Raw genomic sequence first — 19,801 nt, 5'->3', positions numbered from 1 at the left:
GTGGAGCTCTTGACAATGCACCATGGAGTGGAAACTTCAGGTGCCCTGAGTAGGGGAAAGTAATACAGCGTGGCTGGCATCATCTTCAAGCTTCACTTGTAGATGATGGCCCAGCCTATTGGGGAAGACTGAGAAAGCCGATCTGTCTTCACACTGGAAACCAGTGGGCTGAAAGGAAAGTCCCACACTTACTCCACAGACCATGTTATGTGGTGTACATACTCTGAGCATAAAGCTCAGTTGTTTTTGACCATGCAGGAGGAGAATTAATTTTGAGAGCCAAGCAATGTCATAGGCTAAACACTGCAGAACAATTAAAGAATTGCTTTCTACAAAAGGAAGTTGTAGATTTACTGGAGATAATGAGACTGAGAATTTACACAGCAGAGGGATCTTGTTATTTAGACTCATTTATGATGGCATTTTCCGAGAAGAAACATCATAGCAGAAGTCATTTTCTTAAAAAGTGACAGAATTATGTCGGCATTATACGCTACAGTCCCCCTTTTGACTTTTGTTTTTTTTTGAGACAGGGTCTTGATATGTAGCTCAGGCTGGCTTCCAACTCGAGACCCTCCTAGCTCACACTCTTGGGTACTGGGATTACAGGTGTGCACCACCACACTGGCTTCCTTCTGACTTTTAAAAAGGCTTTCATCAGGTGTGAATAGATAAAGTCAGAGAGGTCAAGGTGCCACTTACTACTGTGTGACTCATTTATCTGTCAGGGTTTTGATTTTCCTCACCTATAAAATGGTCTAGATACCTATTCTTTACATATAACAGCCCCTCTTTTGAGAAATAAGAATAAACTGGGGGTGCACAGGGAAAGCCTTTGAAAACAGAAATGGAGTTTACAAAAGTGTAAAGCATTTCACTTACTAGATTCAAGGGCAACTGAACTTTAGGGATCTCACTAGTTATTACAAGAACCTGAAGAGTGACTTTCTAGACTAATGAGTGAGTCATTTGTGATTTTCTATGACCCCAGAGGAAGTGAGCACCCAGAACTGCACCAGGAGTGAAGGCCACAGACACAGGCCAGGGGTAGCAGGTGCAATGAGATCACAGCAAAATGCTCACTTATTCACTACAGAAACTACTTAAATTCCCAGAAAGAAGCTCAATTGTGAACCCAATGACCCAACAGAGTTTTCTCCTCTAGGGGCTCTGGTGAGGCCATGAGGCACAGTCAAGCTCTCACTGGAAAGGGTGACCTCTGTCCTCACGTGACTGTGTCTGGTGACTAAGGGGGAACTGATGGGATGGATTGGAAGGGAGCCCAGTTTCTAACATTACTGTGTTTGGTCAGGAGGAAAAGGTAGATTTAGGGAAATTTTGTGAAAGCTAACAAAGAAATATTTACATCTCACGTTGAGATGAACTACAAGAGGACCCATTTTAACATTACGGCTTCATTTCTTCCTCACAGGAGGTTTTTTTCCTTTTGCTTTGCTTTTGTTTTTGTTTTTGAAATAACTTTTACGGGCCAGTAGCAGTTGAGGAATCTCAGGTTAGTTCATCTCACGTCAGCTGCACTAGTCAACAGTGCAACATTTTACAAAACCAGTACAAGTGGAGGCACGGTAACGGCGGGCATGCAGGAGACTGAAAACGACATGCGTTTCATTCCCACAAGCAGACTGCACAAAACTCCAGGCCACACTTGCGCAGTCTCCATGGAGCAAAAGAAGGAGCTGGAGGACTCACAAACAGAGCTCTATAGACTGAGGCAGTATTCTCACAAAACACTAGTCCCGACGCTCGCCTCTCTTTTAAGTAGCCACACCCAAAGTTTCCCTCGTAGATACTCTTAGGAAAGTGGAGACGGAAAGAGAAAGCAAAGAATGGTGGATTGTGATCAGTGCGCGCGCACTAGCAGCACAATAAACAGGAGAGCAGGGCAAAGGCTCCCAGGACACCCAGGGCCCGCCAGCAAAGGCTCAGACTAATACCCGACACAGCAGGGGTATGGCTGTGCAGGCCCTAGATACCCTGTGACAGAAGAGTAGCACACCTGCAGTTTGTTTTGCTTGTGTGACATTACCTGAGCTTTAATCTGATGTGACAGTTTTATAGAGTGTTCTGTTCAGTTCATCAACTCTGTTCTCTAAATTCACTTCAGGCATTAAAAACACTAAAACATTTTATAACAAACATTACTGTGGTCAAAAGCAGAAAATTCTACTGTATGAGAAATTTTATATGAGGTTAAATAATAATGAAGTTGTTTTCCCAAACTGAAATTGTTAACGGATAAGGTCACAGACTTTTGTTTCTGAGTCAGAGTCTCACTATATAGGCCAGGCTTGCCTGAAATTCACAATCCTCCTGCCTCAGCCTCCTGAGTGCTGGGATTACAGGTGTGTACGACCATGCTTAGCTGGTCAGACTTTAGATGGAAAGATTGGTCAAAAGGTTAAGGTAAATTCTCTAAGAAAGAATTTAAGAATTTATGTTCTGTCAAGAAACCTTCATTGAAAGAAAGAGTACAATTATAGGCAGTTACATAAAATGAAGAGTAGAATTACATCCTCACAGAGCAAAAACAAAAAAGTTCAATTATATTTTAACTGTTAACTTGAAATAAAATGTTACATTGCACAAAATATACTTACTTCATTTTTTTAGCAAAGCCAAGTAAATGTACAATTTTCAAGACTTGAAAGATGTTAAGTGAAACAATCTCCTGAAGCATAAAGAAATGTGGTTCACCCACAGTCAGGTGGGACTCTACATAGTGTGGGAAAAGGGTATGAAGTGCTTCAGTGCTTCCTCGTCTGAGGACTACCTACTCACAAACTCACAAACCTACTCTGTGGCAGGAGTTGCACAATGGGCCCTCTTAGAGGAAAACCCTTGTACCGGGTAGCAGTATTCTTTCTTTCAACAAAACTGGTCATTCACACAATGAAACAGAGAATGACCACCTGGTGGACAAGTGTATGTAACATTTACAGTAATGGCAACATTACCCTAAATACGGGGTTTAAAGCATGACAGTGGAAGATCACTCTACACCTAAAATGATTGCATTAGTAGGATTTCCCCTCTCCAAGTTTACTGTATTTTAGTTTCTTTCTAAGAACAAAACAATTCTGATAAACAATACAGGCATACAATTTCAGGCTGTAGATATCATTGTCAGGAGGCATTGATCTGTGGGAAGGTATCCCACACCCCTGTCTGGAGGCACCATCTTGCACCTCAGTCGGGCGACTGCCAGGGCTCAGCGGCTTATGCAGTGTCACGTTACAGTGAAGCTGCACTTGGGATTTGTACATAGAGCTGCGTCATTTCATTCTCATTCCAAACAGAGACAATTTTCCTTTTAGGCAACTAAATTCTAAGAATTAGGGCCAAATGCACACATGCAAATCAAACGTTAACTTGTGGCTGTCTGCTGCTGCTGCTCTGCTGCACTGAAGTGAAGTGAGCATACAGCCAGACAACAGTGCATGACACATTGTGGTTGAACGAACCAGTGGTTTTCAAACAAGTTTTGCTATCAGGAATGAAGCATTCAAATGAGTTGGCATTGTGTTACCTACCGGAAGGTTCCTTGCTGAATCCAAATACAAGATGAGCAGTGCAGATGAAAGACCATCATCGGCTTGGTTTTTGTCAGCTCTGATATCTGCCAGCACCTAGGAGAAGAGAAGCCTCAGCAGATGCATGTCCACATGACTTCAGTTGGCTTCTGTCTGATATTCTACCTACATTCTATGAATCAGGCTCAAGAAAATACGGTGGAAAATACATGCAATAGACTGAGACCTAAGACAATAAATATCTTCCCAATGATGAGACTTATTTTACACTAAGCAATTAAATGAAGGTGATATGCGGCTCTCTACATCACTATTCTGTAACAAGCACAAACTTTCAAGGTCTCATTACATAGGTATAATGCCTATAAATTTTATTTTTAACTTTCTATCTTTAATTTATCTGACATTATTGTAGTGACTTATAGCACAATAATCAAAATCAATAGTATAATTTTTTTTGGTAGTACTGGGGCTTTGGAGGCAGGCACTCTACCACTTGAGCCATACCTCCATCCCTTTTTGCTTGGTTATTTTTGAAATAGGTTCTTTTTTTGTGCCCAGGCCAGCCCGGACCACAGCTCTCTTATTTTACACTTCCCATCATTGCTGGGATGACAGGAGTGCACCACCATGCACAGCTTTTTCCTGTTGATATGGGGTTTTGCAAGCTCTTCCCCAGGCTGTCCTGGAACCATGGTTCTTCCCATCTCAGCCTCCCAAGGAGCTATGATTTTAGGTGTGAGCCACTGTATCTGACAATAACTTTTTTAAAGCAAGTAGCAACACAACCAAAGAGACTAGTTTACTTATCAGCAGTGGTTAGTCATCAAGAAGACATTGCACAGCACCTTGTCGAGGTTCGACGCATCTGGCATCAGTGTGAGCCATTCCAGCTTTAGGTGCAGCTTTCCTTTGGAAACTTCATCCAGCGTGAACCACTGAAGAGAAAGTGCTTAAGTTCAGCAAAAGTTTTGAGTCAAACTTCAAATTAAACCCAGGCTCTACAAATGTGGCAAGGTGCTCACTGCATAGCACCAACAGTTCTCAATTGGCACTGAGGGACTGAATTAGCAGTTTGGTCTATGCTGAGCTTGTGACCTCCAGCTTCAAGGTGATGGTGAACTGGTGCTGGCCAGAGACCACTCTATCCATTTACCCTAACAAGGTCTCTGCAAAGTCACAAGCATCATCATCATGTTTGTGAACAAAGGGCCAATTGTCCCAGTACTAGCTGTGTGTGGACTCATGGAATTTAGAGGCTGAGACAATATAACATTGATCCCTACATGCTCAAAGTTAGTGTAAATAGATTAATATACTTGCTTTTATTCATCAGTATATTCTAACTAATAAAAAAGCATATAGACGTTTCAATTTAAAAATCACAAAAAGTCTCTAGACATTCAGTGATAAAGAGGTACTGCCAAAGGCACTGTCTAACAGTGCTTAGTGCCTGGCATCTAACAGGTACACAAGACACACGTATCATATGGATGCTGGGGTGTGGCTTTGAGGGCAGAAGAGTCTGTCCAACTCTGATCTGATCTATTTTTATGCTTTACTTACATAAATCTTATCCATATTTTAGAAGTCACTACAAACTTTCCTTTTTTTTTCTTCTGTTAGCAACATCCCTGCTTGAAGTGTTGTCTTCTTGCTATAACTTCCTACTGCATTTACAGATACTTTTACATTCTGACTGCACTGTGCAACTCTGCTCTTCTCTCCAACCACAGGGAAGACCCCCATCACTGTAGGTTTCTCACATGCTTCTTACCCTAATTCCCACAGGAAATCACTGTTTGTCAGCAATAGTCAGCTTTATATGTAAGAATTTCTAGCACAAGGTAGGTACTTAATGCATTCCATCTGACTTGACTCTTAAATGTATTCCTTTTACTTTTTTTTTTTTGTGTGGGATTGGGGTTTGAACTCAGGGCTTCATGCTTACAAAACAGGCACTTGCACAAGCCTGAAGATGGGGTCTTGCAAAATATTTGCCCATGGTGGCCTCGAACCATGATCCTCCCAATCTCAGTTTCCCATGTAGCTAGGATTACAGGTATGAGCCACTGACACCTGACTTCTTTTACTTTGTTTTAAAAGACCTACATTATGTATATTTTTCAATTTGGGGGTGTGAGGGATCAAACCCAGGGCCCTATGCATGCTAGGCAAATGTTCTACCACTGATGTACATTCCCAGCCAAAGGGATGCTTGTGAGGCAAAAGTCCTGGGTTGGCAGTGACCGAGAGGCTCACGACCCCTCTGGTACATGGAGGTATTCAGCCAGTGTTTATTAAATAGACCAAATGCAGAAAAAACTTACTTCATCTAAAAGGCGCTCCTTCTCAACTTCTATGAGATCAATCATAAGACTACAGGAATAACAACACAGCTTTAGAACACAGAAATAACCATAAGCATAAGCATTTACATCTGAAAAAATACTCCAGAAGCACAAACACACACAAACAAAAAAAACCCCACATAGTTTACCAGGAAACATGCTGCTCTCCCCCTCTAGCTTATGCCCAAAAGTGTCAAGAGGAGTAAGGACAAGAACATAGTTGAGTTTCTTGAGTTCAGGATACCGAGTGTGGTCAGCCGAGACCAGAGCTGTATACAGCTAGTCTCCTTCACAATATACTATGAACTAAAAATAGTTAAAAACATCTCAACCCTCTAGTTTTCCATGTTCTCCCTTGGTGCCACCCCCCTCCCCCAATCACTGTGAACTCAAGTTATTTGCATACTGAATTGTAACTTGGACCTCCTTTCTTTTTTTACTATTTCTTATTAGCACACTTTAATAGTACAAAGCTGCTTTGTTGTGGTAATTCCACAAAAAATTTAAGAAAGAAAAATGAAATTATGCAGTGTTCAGGAAAATGAATGGATATCATCAGGTTGAGCAAAATAAGCCAAAGTCAAAAAGACAAATATTGCATATTTTCAACCATATGTGAAATGTAGACCTAAAATGGCAATAATGGGACATGGTGTAAAAGGAGACTGTCTAGGGGGTAAGGGGCAATTAGGAGGAATGGCGAGGTATAAAAGAGAGGGTTACACATATATATATATATAGAAAGAATAAAGAAATCTACCAAATACTGTTTCAAAAGGGGGAAGAGAGATGGGGTTAAAGGAATATAATAGAGGGGGTGAACTTGTTGAAAGTACACTGTATACATCTAGAGGATTATTACATTGAAACTCCCCTGTACTACCAATGTATGCCAATTTTAAAGTCTCTCTCCCAAAAACAACAAAGAAAGAAATATAAGAGGAAACAAATGTCATATCCAAGAACTATTCTAAAAAGTATGTATGTAAAGCTCGTATCTGTAACAATGACTAGAAGAAGAATGCTCTCACACTCGCCCTTCACCTTCCTAGGAAGTCATCCTTGTCTGGATCTTCATCAAAGAGCTCAATCTCCAATTCTTGACCAGGGTGTTCATAAACTAAAGCCTGAAAAAATAATGGTTAGAAGTTACTGCAGTTGTACTAACAGTCATCTACTGTATGTGATGATTATAACAAATTTTACCATGCACCTTTTCTCTAGCAGTAAGCAGTTTTAAAAACATTTATATTTTCTTATTGTCAGAGCACACATCCTGATGACTGAAGCATTCTGAAATATTTGCCCACAAAGCAACAGCCCACTGTGTTTGGTTCTGGTTATCTGAGAAATTACATCTCAACAGGTCAAGCACAATCCCTCGAAACAAGGTCACAGGCCATCTCCCAAAGGCCTGTCCAAGGCCTGGGACAAAGCAAAGATGCAGGAGACAGTCCTGAGCCCTGATGGAGCTCCATTCAGATGCTGCCTCTGAATAACCACAAATTATCCACTTGCCGCTCAGAGCGAAGGGAAATGCAAGACTGGAGAGTGGAAAACAGGAAGGCATAAACTACACTACTGTTTTGACAAAAGATTCTGCCCCTTAAAAACTCATCATTTTTTGTTCCAGCAGTTTTACTTTAAGGATCATCACATGTATAAAACGGCCAAGTGAAGACATAAACGTTCATACTATAACCGTACAGCACTGTTTATAATCCCACTCAGCACAGCCCACGCCTCTCCTATAAGTAAATGATAGTATCCTTTTAGTGAGGTAGTAAAAGTATGCAGGTCTCAGCTGGGTGTGGTACTGCACACTGCAATCCCAGCACTTGGGAGGCCAAGGCAGGAGGACCATGAGTTCGAGGCTAGCCTGAGCTCTGCTGTCACATGGTGTTGTTCTCAGGAACAACAACACAGTCACGTAGGTTTCTATTCACTAACATATAAAGATGTCCAGATGTATTAAATGAAAAGTTAACAGAACAGTATAACTGCATTTTTGTATGTGTTTATGTGTCAATAACCACATGTAACATTTTATAATTAGAAAAAGTCAAGTTATCACATTATGAAAGATATTTACTGTGACAGATTATATAGTTAAGATTTAAAACTTATGTACTCATACGACAAGAATTTTATGAGGAAGAGAGAGGTAAGGCAAAACATTTTTTTAAAGATAGGAAATTAAACCAAAGAAAACTTAAACAGTGGCCTACATTAGCCACACTCCTGTGTGACAGACCCAGAATTAAGACTTGCAGTACAGCACGCCAAGGAACAGAGAGGGGAGCCACACCTCACCTCGTACACCTCGTTCCACTTTGGACTAAGGTTCTCTTTGATGACCTTGCTTTGGAAGATTTGATTGCCCACTCGGATGATTCCATAGGGATCTGATTTTCCTTTGACAAGGCCCTTAAGATAAGTGTCTTTCCCCTGAAGATCTTGGGCTTCAATAAAATGTATCCTTAGAACACCCTGAAAAGAAGAACAAACCATTGAGACCACTCACTGGTTCGTTTACAGAGAATGGACAACAGCTGTGTGCCTGACCCTGTCCTAGGAACTGGGGGTACCAGGGGAATAAAGGCCTTTTTTGCATATGGCACACATCCCAGCAGGGACAGTGAAAGGTCAGTTGTGACAGGTCAGAAAATAAGTGCTAAGAAAAGCACCATCCCGTTAAGACAGTGTTGCTGTTCAGACAGAAGGACAGGCAAGCTTCTGCTTCGAGGATACCACAGCAGAGATGAAGCCAGACACCTGAGAGAGCTTTCCTAGCAGAGGGACACTGACAGCAAAGGTCCCAGCATAGCAGCGTGCTTATCTTCAAGAGGCACAGGGCTACTGGCTCACCAAACGATTCCACATTCTAGTACTAAGCAGGTGATAGCTAACATGACAGGGTGCATCAGCCATGTTAGTAAGCACTGCACATGCAGTGACCATGCCATCCAAGTTTTAGAAATGCTGCCATTAAACCTATTTCATATAGGAAGAAATGGAAACTTCTAAGTACACATTACTCATCACCTTAAACACAGTCCTTTGTTTCAAATGTTTTATTGGTAAAAGAAAAAATATTCACTCGTATTTCTTTCAAGGCAAACAAAGGTGGTAAAGTTTGGAATGGTAGCATTCTTCCTGAAACTCTTAAAAAATTAGAGAGTGACAGTCCCAACAAGGTAAGCCTCCCTATGGGGCTAGAGGAGCGACTCAAGTGGTAAAGCACTTGCCTTGCAAGTGTGAGGCCCTGAGTTCAAACCCCAGTACTACCTCCCCAAAAAAAGAAAAAGAAGAGATAAGCCTCACTATGGAGGAACACACTTTACAAAACATCAAAAGTTTCTCATTTATATTTTCACAGGGCAAAAACTTAGATGATCAGGCCACACCTTTCCACAATACTGGCCTCTATATCCATGGGGTGAGGATATAAAGGCCATATCCTCATATATATATATTATATCCATATATATATATTATATCCAGCTGGATCTGGGCAGGTCCAGAACTCATCGTCCTCAGGGCACAAATAGCCCATGCGGCAAAGGAGCATGAGGCTTTCTACACGTAAGGTGATTCTTGCATCTTAAGTTCAGGAAAAGACATTCCTTTCTATTATGTAGTGCTACATTAAATCTGCTGAATGTCAAAAATAAAATGTTAATTTGGGCATCAAATTAACTGGGGTATGGTACCCTTAAAACATGTAATGATGAGGCTGGTGATGTAGTTCAGTGTTAACAGGGCTTGCCTAGCATGTTTGAGGTCCTAGTTTTGATCCCCAACCTGTGGAAAAAGAAATATGCTCATGCATATCTGTTGACTGGTATACTCTTGTGGAGATATAATTTAACCAGAAAAAAGTAAAAAAGCATCAGGGAAACACCAGCTCCACTTCAGGAAACAAAAATGAAAACAATGCATCCACTGAAATAGCACAAACTTATCTCTTGTGTTAGTAAAACAGCCTGATATGCATTGATATTACTCCTTTGTACAGACAACACATGCTGCACCTCCCCTTCCTCTGTGTAGTGCCCGCAGAAGTCACCCAAGCCACTGTCCTCCATGGCCAAAGAAGGAGCCTCATGCTCCTGACTAGCAAGCCTCACACCTTTGCATGAGGCTTCAGTCTGCTCAAACAAAGGCGACTGCAATGTCTGTGAGCCAGCTCTGTGTACCCAGTACCATCCTCATTTTACAGATGCAGAAACCAAGGCCCAACCATGTCCAGTCACGTAAGAGTTCCCTCTTCCAAATCTGTGCAGCTCAGGTGTTAGACAGTGCCTCTTCGGCCTGCTTACACAGTGACTCCAGAGGCAACCATGTTTCAATGCCTGAGAAACAACTTACACAAAGCATCATCTCAAAACAAAATCCTCATCAATCAACAACGTCATCTTGTTTGTTGCTGAGAAAACTACAATTCAGTGAAGGAGAAGAATCATGTGCCCCTGAGATAATGAGTTATCTGCTGCTCATAGCTGTTGCTATGACTCACAGCAGCATTTGCAGAACCAAAACTTGCTGCACCTTGGAGGAGCAAGACTGAGGCACTCAAGCCACCCAAGGTCTTGGGGACAGCTTCAGGATCAGAGTTACACCTGCACAGGTCTGGAGGAGCATGTGGGACAGCCACTGGGACATAACTGGCAAGGTGGCTGTTAAGACAGATGCAGAAATTCAGAGCACCCCAGACAACACCCCATGTCTGGAAAGGTCCTCAGGATATTTTTAAATACTGGTGGATGCTACAGCATGCTTACCTTTGGTATAGGAAACCGCAACTGAGCTATTTGTACTTCACTGACAAGAGGAACAGTGATTCGATTGGGAAGCACCAGATAGTTCGATATTATATCCAAAATGATAGTATCAGATAACCCACTGTGAAGAACAATCAGACGTATTAACATTTGTTATCACTAACAACAGACATGCCACATTTATAGGGTAGGAGCTGTCTAACTTTTCAACACAGTATTTAAAGCCAGCATTGCAATACTTTGGCTGGGAAACTGCTATGCTAACTATAAGGTAGAAAGTATTTTTAGAAGATAAAGTACAATCCTAGCTACATTTCATAATTTCCTAAATAACCTTTCATACATTTCTGTAACTTCATTGTATACTTGATGCTGATATATTTCATTAAATTTTTAAACACAAACATTTCAAACATACATAAAAGCATACAGAATAAACAGCAAATATTCATGAACCAAGTCCATGTTTCTATACACATTAAATTTCTCTACTGTTATATACCAGCTCCTAATGAAGTAAAAGAATTTAGTTTGGTCTCTCTTCATGCTGAATCCTGCATAGCAAACTCAGTAATATGAGTAAGACTGCTTAGACTGAATCAGTATACTTTTAATATGTTTTTGCCTAGTCTGTAAGGTAAATGTGAGAATTAAGTGATGTGGATGTGACAGCACTTTTGAAAGCATGTAAGTGTAAATTCCATTGCTGTAGAACATCTTCACCAGAACCATGAAGTTGTCAAGCAACCATAGTTCTTGCCAGTACTTTCTAGGTGTTAAACCATTAACACAAATATGTAATTATAAGATAGTAGCCATCATCATCGTTCAACAGATAATAACAGGATAAGACAGGCATCCACCTACAATGACAAGATACGAACCTTACTTCCTGGGCTCTTCAGTTTAATAGAGGAAAAATACTTTAAAAAACACCCAAAATGAAATAGACCACACATAGTGCAGCTCTACTTATAAGCAGGTGGCTCTGGCTGTAACTCTTCTGGCAAGATGGAGAGGGTTAGAGTCAGCGGACTGGCCACGTGGTCCACGGGGAGGTGTCAGGGGTCCTTCACAGCCTTAACACCAACTGAACCCTTACCCTCAGCATTTCCTCCCAAAATAGTGGTTTTGTTTATACTGAGAAACCTGCTAAGCGAAAGTCCCCTTCATGACTGAAGCATGCCGAGGGACCCTCACTGCTGTGATAGTCTAACACCCACTGTTGTGCTTGGCAGCCTCATGGCTCAGGCCTAAAAGTCAGTGGCTGCTGTGGCAAATCTACCAAGCAGGTGGCTCACTGAGTCGTCCTCCCGCCCCCCTACCCCCAGTCTCAGAGCCCTGGACCATCAGGTATGGAAGCTGCTCCTGCCCCATGTACAACCACAGCAGTGGTGGTTTTTTCTAGAGATAAGACTGTCCTTCAAACTGCCGGTGCACCTCCTCCCTTACTTCTGCCTCTCACAGCCCCTCACCCTCTTCCACCAATCACAGGTGTTCTGAAGCTCTTCACTGAGACATAACAGGGACATTGCAGGAGGAAGACCAAAATGTCACATTAAGTGAAAAAAGCCAGTTCCATAAAGACAAATCCCACATGTTTTCTTTCATTTGTAGAAGCTAGGAGGAAAACAACAACAACAACAAAAAAACAAGGTCATGAAAGTAAAATGGGGACTAATAGGGAGGAAAACAGCAAGGGGGGAGAAGAAAGAATGGGGTGAACACAATCAGATTACATTATATACACTTATGGAAATCTCACAATGCAACCCCTCACTCTGAACAATTAGTATACATTAATAACACTGATTATCAAACAACAATGATAAAATGTAAGGTACAGTGAAACGATTCAGGTGCTGTTCCTCCTCTGAAACACCTCAGGTTCTTCTCTGTAATCAAGGATACATTTTATAAAGCCTGGGACAAAATGTCATCAACAGGCACACTTACTGAATACTCACCTCACTGTGAATATTTATAACATAAGACTTGCTATAGTTCTGATTTGTTTGATGGTAAGTCTCTGAGTAAAAATTAGTAGCCCAAATTTTATTACAAATGTGTTAAAGTTTATATAATAGAATGGTATATATCATACAAAACTTATATACTCATATATAAATTATATATAGTATATAGGAAGATATAATATTATTTAAAGGGATAGCTTACCCTTTAAACCAGATAGCCTATGTACATATGTAACATATAAGTACATACTTATTTTGATGATATAATTCTATATACATATGTAGAATATGTATTTTAATACCACACATACAAGATCTATATATAAGTTAAGAGCTAGAAGTTACTATGAACCTGCCTACATACAAATAAAATGTTATTTAACAAATAAAATGTTAAATTGAATAAGGTATACATTCACATTTGTGTGTGTGTCCATGGTGTCTGTGACTACAACACTTATAAATAAATGGCTTGGGAAAGACTTGTCTTGCCAGGGCAGAGCACATCCTTTGTCCAACATCACGCTTTCAGGCAGCTAATACAATATTATTTACAAAGCAGATGCTTAATAAACCTGTTTTATTTCAGTCCTCCCATAATGCTGAGGCAAAGTAGAATGGAACTGTGTAGACAGTTGTTTTTGCCTGCCAGGGAAAGTTCTCCCTTTGGGAGATACCCCATTCACTGAGGAATTCCAAGCAACTGACTCATTTCCTTGCCTCCACTAGGGGTACACATGAGACCCAAACCTGATTATCAGAATCTTACCAATTTGTCCAAGGTGAGTGGACACTTGAGCTAGGTGGTGACTTCTGAGGGAACTAAAGGGAAAAGGCTACTGCTTGCAGAGCAAAGCTAGCAGCTCCTGTACTGGGCAAGAACCTACCTGCAGACAAGTGCAGGGGCTCACCTGCCTGAGACAGAGCTGTACGAAAGCCCTGTGCCCAGCATCGTTTTGCATCAACTCTGCCTGTACCTGATCCCCTCAAAGAATGCTGTGAGAGCCAGCAGCAGGCTGAGCTCTCTGAGAACAGCTATGGGACTGTGCTAGTCACAGCTGCATTCAAGCTGAGAGCAGTGGCTGGTCAGAGCACGCCCACAACGCCCAGTGCTGGCTGAGTCACCAGGATGCCTCACAAAACATTATTTATTGGGCCAAGGCTTAGTTCAGAGGTAGAATGCTCGCCTAGCATGCACAGGCCCTGCTTTCATCCCTAGCTTCTCCGTGCATCCCCCCCCCCCCCAAAAAAAAAAAACCAAGGACTTCTTTCTCTATGACCATCTGACTCAGATTTGTTGTTTGCAACCAGACCCTAACGAGCACTTAAGCACATCTCTCAAAGCTGTACTTTCCCAGTCTTCTTTGCACTCATCGTGTCAAGCAGGAGGTGCTCCTCTTTTCTTCACTATTTCTCCCTACTTTACTGTCTTGCTAAATTTCAAAAAAGCTGTACTTTCCTTTCCACAGATCTTCTAAAAAAGGCAATCCTTTTCTATATCAAGTACCTAAAAATGACTTTTATTTATGACTGTGCCTTAGATTATTGAAGTTGCAATTTTTTCCCTGAAAATAAAAAAATAATTTTTTCTAATGGCCACTTCAGGGGCATAAACAAACATACAGAAAGAGAAAAAATAACCTGAAACTAAACTTTCATAATTTAATTTCTAAGCTATTTTCAAGAAAAAAATTCAGATTAGCAAAATATCCACAAGAAACACATATAACTTTAACCAGTAAGTGACGGATTCTAACCTTCAAATAAAATAGCAAAACCAGCAAAAGCAAGCTTAGAAGGTTGTAATTTCAAAACTTCCTGGTGAGTAGTGACCAAGAGATTTCCACATAGATCCCACCTGCCATTTCAGACAGATGAACTATGAGTCGCTACAGCCTAGCCTCACTCCTTTCCCAGGGGAGGTGCCCTCCCTGTCTCAGATGCTTATCATGGGACATTTTCCTTGTTTTGTAGACACCACTTTGCTACTGAGTAAGGAAGGGACTCCCAGTGATATGATATAGAAACGTCACATCTAGGTTCTGTTCTACCCATTGTCTCATGGAGGAAGGGGCAGCTACAGCCTGGAAAGATCACAGGTTCATTTTCCATGTTTTCTCTAGTTTATAAGAAAATAATTAAAACCATGTTAAAAGTTAATTCACAGAGCATTAAACGGCTAATACTTCTAAAATGTCACAGCTGGGAAGGTGCCTTGGGATGAACAAAAGGCAAACGAGGGGTGCCTGGAGCCATTCTACTTCAGTTCATTTGGACCAAGTTGTTTTAGAAATGGCTGTGAGAACAAAACTCAACTGTACTTTTTGTTCTTTTCTCACAATAGCCCGCGGGGAGGCACCAATTCTACATGGCAGATGCAGGTCTTAACCATTCTCATGATACTTTTGTGACAATGAAAAATACATGATTTCACCGACAAGCCAACTGCGACGGATGTGGCGAGACTCACTTCAATCCAGGGATGTCCAGAAGATTAGTCAGTCCTGTCCAGTTAATCTCTAAAAGCTGTTTTGAAAAAGAGCAACGATATTAACATGCATGCTACTTCCAGCTTCACATCAAGTGCACACAGGTTTGTTTCTTTAGAGATAAAATGAGTCCATAAACAACACTGTCTTACACGTTTTCTCACCTTGTAACATATCAAACACATCTTTCGTTGGTACACAGACCTGTCTCTGTTTTTGTTTTATGATAATGTCACAGCTTTCTCTAGTAAAATCATATAGTAATTTATTTGTCCTTCTTCCAATGGATGGACACTTAGATATCTGCAATTTTTCTTTTAATATAAGTAATGATTCAGTGAGTGTCTTTTTATATGTTCTTTTATACATATGAAGACTAGCATTCAGAAAGTAAGATCTGATGCTGAAGATTTATGTTTTTTTTTTTATGCTGAATATAGTTCCTAACTGCCCTCTAAAAAATACTGAATCAGTTTATATTCCATCAAAAGTATATGGAAACATACTTTTTCTACACCTTCACCAAAACCAGATACTACAAACTGGCCCACCTGGCAAGAGTGCCGGAATTTCAATAGTTTTGATTTGCATTTTCCTGTGAGTGGAACACATTCCATCCATTCACTGGGCATATGTATTTATTTGTAACAGAATAATTCCTTCATGGTTAGCAAAGATTCCAGTAAGTGGACAAGGACCATTAAAACTACTGACTGGAAATACTGCTTTTCTTATCAGAATGGACACTGCACATAATAAAATCACTTGTTTTATATTCAAAAGAAATGCTAAGTGAAATTGCACGATCTCAGCTATCACAGAGCTGGAGAAACAAAACTGTTCAAACCTCTTCTGGAAGTCAGTGGTTATCCACAAGCAAGAAGAAGAGTCATGAGTCTATTGGATAGACCAAAGCCAAAAGAAAAAGCAACAAGGTTTAAAAATCCTTCACGATTAGGATTTTTCAGCCTGAGAAACAGATATGAAACTTATCAAGGATGGGACTGGAAGAATGGCTCAAGTGGTAGAGCACCTGCCTAGCAAGCATGACCTGAGTTCAAACCCCAATACTGCCAAAAGCAACAAACAAACAATAACAACAACAACAAAACTCAGCAAGAAAAAGAACATTTAGCTCATCTCAAACCTGGAGTACAAATCTCAGATGTCATGTGTTTCCCAGGTACATCCTATGTATCCTGTCCAGAAATAACTGCAACTTCAGAGAACAGCAAACCCAGCACCCTGATTGAGATCTCTAAAGACGTAAAGTGGCTGATGCTGGGGCTGGAGCCATCTGTTTGATCACTATTAGAGAAGCGTGTTTGTTGGGAGAATGATGACAACACTGTGACTCGGGAGATAAAGTTGTGTAGTAGAAGTTGGAATTCTAAACCTTCTGGCTGTAGCAGGTGTGACTTGAGTGGCAGAGTGCCTGCCTATCAAGGGCAAAGCCGTGAGTTCAAACCCATAAATACATACATACATATATAAATAAATAAAATTTAAAATGGAGAACAAACCCCATGTATTCCAAATCACCTGGGTAAATACATAAGCAATACGACTTAAGAGGTCATTTTTCTTTCTCTTTCCTCTCACACTATTAGATCAAAGAATCTCTTCGGAACTTAAAAGGGAACAAGTACTCCCCATCACAACAAAATATTCTGACCTTACAAGAACACCTGATCACCTGCATATCATGAAACTTAAGATTTAAGTGGAGATGATAACAAGATATTATCTTTTAGTTCTGAAGGTCCTTTCTTCTGATCTCAGATCTACTTCAGGAATAGATATGGCCTGGGAATTTTGTATTTGACTCAAGTTCAAATGCAAGTACCCTGCATGGCAAGCTCACTGGAAGATGCCTAGTCATGGCTGTACCATCTGCAGAGATATGAGATGGGGAGTCACACAGACTCCAGGAAAGGGACACTTTTTTGAGGAAGGACAAGCAAGCTTCTAAATAAGGACAGGGTAAGGCCTATAAAAGAACAACAAAGGGATTGAAATTCAAAGATGCTATTTAATAAAAAATTTTTCTTACAAGCACACTTTTATTCTAAGTATCCTAATCATATTTTACATGTCACTATCTTGTTACCTTAAAAAATATCCTCAGTTGCATGGGTGATGCAAGTTTGTAACTGCGGTACTGGGAGGCAGGAGGATCACAGGTTCATGGCTAGCCTGGACAATATAGCAAATTCCAGGCCAGTCTGGGCTGTGAGACACTGGCTCAAAAAAACAAGCAAACAAAAATAAATACCCTCGATAGCACTAAGGTAGAAGGGTTTTATCTTGGAAGGGTTAGGAAAGAGAATTAATAATCCTTTTAAAAGTATTTGTTAATGTCACCTTTGAAGAAAAATAAAATGTTGAATACTTTGAGATTTTTTGTTGCAATGAGATTTTATTAATGGTCCCAAGTAACTGTGTGGTATTTTGGGGTCTATTAAACACTTTAGAGAAGTCAGTGTGAAGCCAATTTTAGCTGGTGTTTTTGGACCTGTTAAAATACTCGGGTGAAACAAGGCCTGGCTTTAACTGAGAAAGCCTCAACTGCCGACTGAATTGTATTGCAGATAAAACAAAACCAAACCTGTGACTAGTCACAAGTCGTCAAAAACAAGTATGAAGTGAATGAAGGAGAGCAACAAAGAGATCTTCTCTAGCACTGCTTCCCAAGCTCCACACGCTGCATTCCACGCAGCAGTTGGAGAGCCATTCTCATTACCGGTTTTCGACACCCTGCTAGTTTGTCTAAAATTATAATCCAGAATGAAAGAATCATCTCTCTAATTACACTGATCCATCAGCTTTTTTCACAGATGCACTGCTGTTCTTTGGCAAGACTGGGAACTGCAGAGAGTAGACATGCCCACAGCTGATGCAAGAAAACTTATACTGTGTATAAGTGTGCTATAAAAAAATCATCACAGCCCACATGATGGTGCACATCTATAGTCTCAGCTACCTGGAGGTCTGAGGCAGGAGGATCACTTGAGACTAGTTCAGAGCCAGCCTGGCCAACAAAGTAAAACCTGTCTCTTAAACTACTAGAATAAAAATCACTATAAACTGGATGCTGGTGGCTCATGCCTATAATCCTAGCTACTCGGAGTCTGAGATCAGGAGGATCAAGGTTCGAGGTCAGCCTGAGAGAAATAGTTTGTGAGAGTCTATTTCCAAACATCCATAGGAAAATGGACTGGAGGTTCATCTTACGCAGGTAGAGTGCTTGCTTTGTGAGCATCAGCTTTGCAAGCACAGTGCCCTGAGTTCAAACTTCAGTTCCACAAAAAAAAAAAAATCATTTTAAAGTGTGTACTGGCTGGCTTCGACTTGTTTTGTTTAGAAAGCATACTTTTCTTGAGCATATCAGTGCCTATAATGCCAGTACTTGTAGGCTGAGGCAGGAAGACCCCAAGTTCAAGGCCAGCCTAGGCTATGTAATGAGACCATCTCAACCCTTGCTGACCAAAAGTATGTTTCTGTTGAATAAACAGATGTGATGTTTACCAACTAATACATAGCTGCTATTACCTGAGCATTTTAAAGGCTTGATATGGCTCTGAATTAAATAATGTTGCTAGAATTATAAATGACAAAACTGTTCAGGTCAGGGGCTGGGGTTCCAATGCTGGGATGAAAGGCCACCCGATTTATGGAGCGCCCTTGCGGCCAAGTCCTACTCACATTACACATCAAGGTTTCAGGTCCAAGTTTTCAAAGTAGGTTATCTCTTCTGATCTGTTAATTTTTTTTTTTTGATGGGACTGGGATTTGGACACAGAGCTTCACGCTTACAAAGCAGGTGCACTATGGTTTGAGCCACACTGCCAGTCCATTTTGCTCTGGTTATTTTGGATATGGGGTCTTGTAAAATGTTTGCCCAAGATGGCCTTGAACCTTGATCCTCCAGATCTCAGCCTCCCAAGTAGTTACCAATCTGGTCTTTAGCAGCTATTATAGGGCCCTGGGTGTACAGGAATCTCTCAGCACCAAACCTGGTGAGGCCCTTCTCACTCCTGTGGCAAGTTCTGAGTACAGTTATCAATTTGGCTCAGCCCATAGAGGCCCAAAGAGGCCCTTAGGCACATGAAAGCCTGGCCAGTGTGGAGACCAAAGTTGGCTCATGCAAGACAATTATGCCAATCAAACCCAGTATAGGTGAGGGCTGGCTTCCATTCCTGAACTGTAGCTTCTCCATGGGGAACATGCAGCTGGTTGGAGGCTCCTAGAGCGGTGGTGGGGCTCCAAAGTCTGCCCTGGTGGGTCCCACATGGCCCTCAGGGATGTTGTTCCTTACCGAATCTACATCCTATCACAGTCCTAGCCTAGGCCCCTGCTGGGTCATATTTATCATCTTCCGGGGTCCAGGTAACTGCCTCCTTCCAAAAAAAGTAAATGAAAATGACAGGAAATTTAAAAACTGTCCAAAGCTAGCAAGTAAAATCTCCACAAATGGCAGCAATAATGCTGTTCTTGTAGGTACCTAGAAAAAACTCCCTGAAGACTAGAAACCTGAAAAATGTCTTTTTACCGTCAAAACCAAAGATGAAGTGCATTAAAAGTAGAAAAAGTTTCCATTTTTTGCAAAGAGCACGAAAGCTTTATGAAACAACACAAAGCCGGGATGGA

General features: G+C 41.0%; 1 protein-coding gene across 8 annotated transcripts in view; it reads right to left on the bottom strand.

Annotated features, from left to right (window-relative positions):
* Esyt2 (extended synaptotagmin 2) overlaps positions 1 to 19,801 on the bottom strand; it is a 77,370-nt gene that overhangs the window by 18,125 nt on the left and 39,444 nt on the right. For 6 of the 8 annotated variants that reach the window (XM_074059866.1, XM_074059840.1, XM_020185212.2 and 3 more), the window contains 8 exons: positions 15,133 to 15,188; positions 10,687 to 10,807; positions 8,216 to 8,392; positions 6,947 to 7,029; positions 5,882 to 5,930; positions 4,400 to 4,489; positions 3,552 to 3,647; positions 1,711 to 1,812 (listed from right to left, as the gene is read on the bottom strand). In XM_074059866.1, coding sequence (XP_073915967.1) covers positions 1,711 to 1,812; positions 3,552 to 3,647; positions 4,400 to 4,489; positions 5,882 to 5,930; positions 6,947 to 7,029; positions 8,216 to 8,392; positions 10,687 to 10,807; positions 15,133 to 15,188 — 774 coding nt within the window. The remainder of the gene's footprint in view (positions 1 to 1,710; positions 1,813 to 3,551; positions 3,648 to 4,399; positions 4,490 to 5,881; positions 5,931 to 6,946; positions 7,030 to 8,215; positions 8,393 to 10,686; positions 10,808 to 15,132; positions 15,189 to 19,801) is intronic. The other 2 variants (XM_074059848.1, XM_020185213.2) reach the window with 1 other exon arrangement.

The sequence above is a fragment of the Castor canadensis genome, chromosome 2 (genome assembly GCF_047511655.1).
Source record: "Castor canadensis chromosome 2, mCasCan1.hap1v2, whole genome shotgun sequence".
In the NCBI taxonomy this organism is placed as follows: Eukaryota; Metazoa; Chordata; class Mammalia; order Rodentia; family Castoridae; genus Castor; species Castor canadensis.
This window is presented reverse-complemented; position numbering and strand designations above follow the sequence as displayed.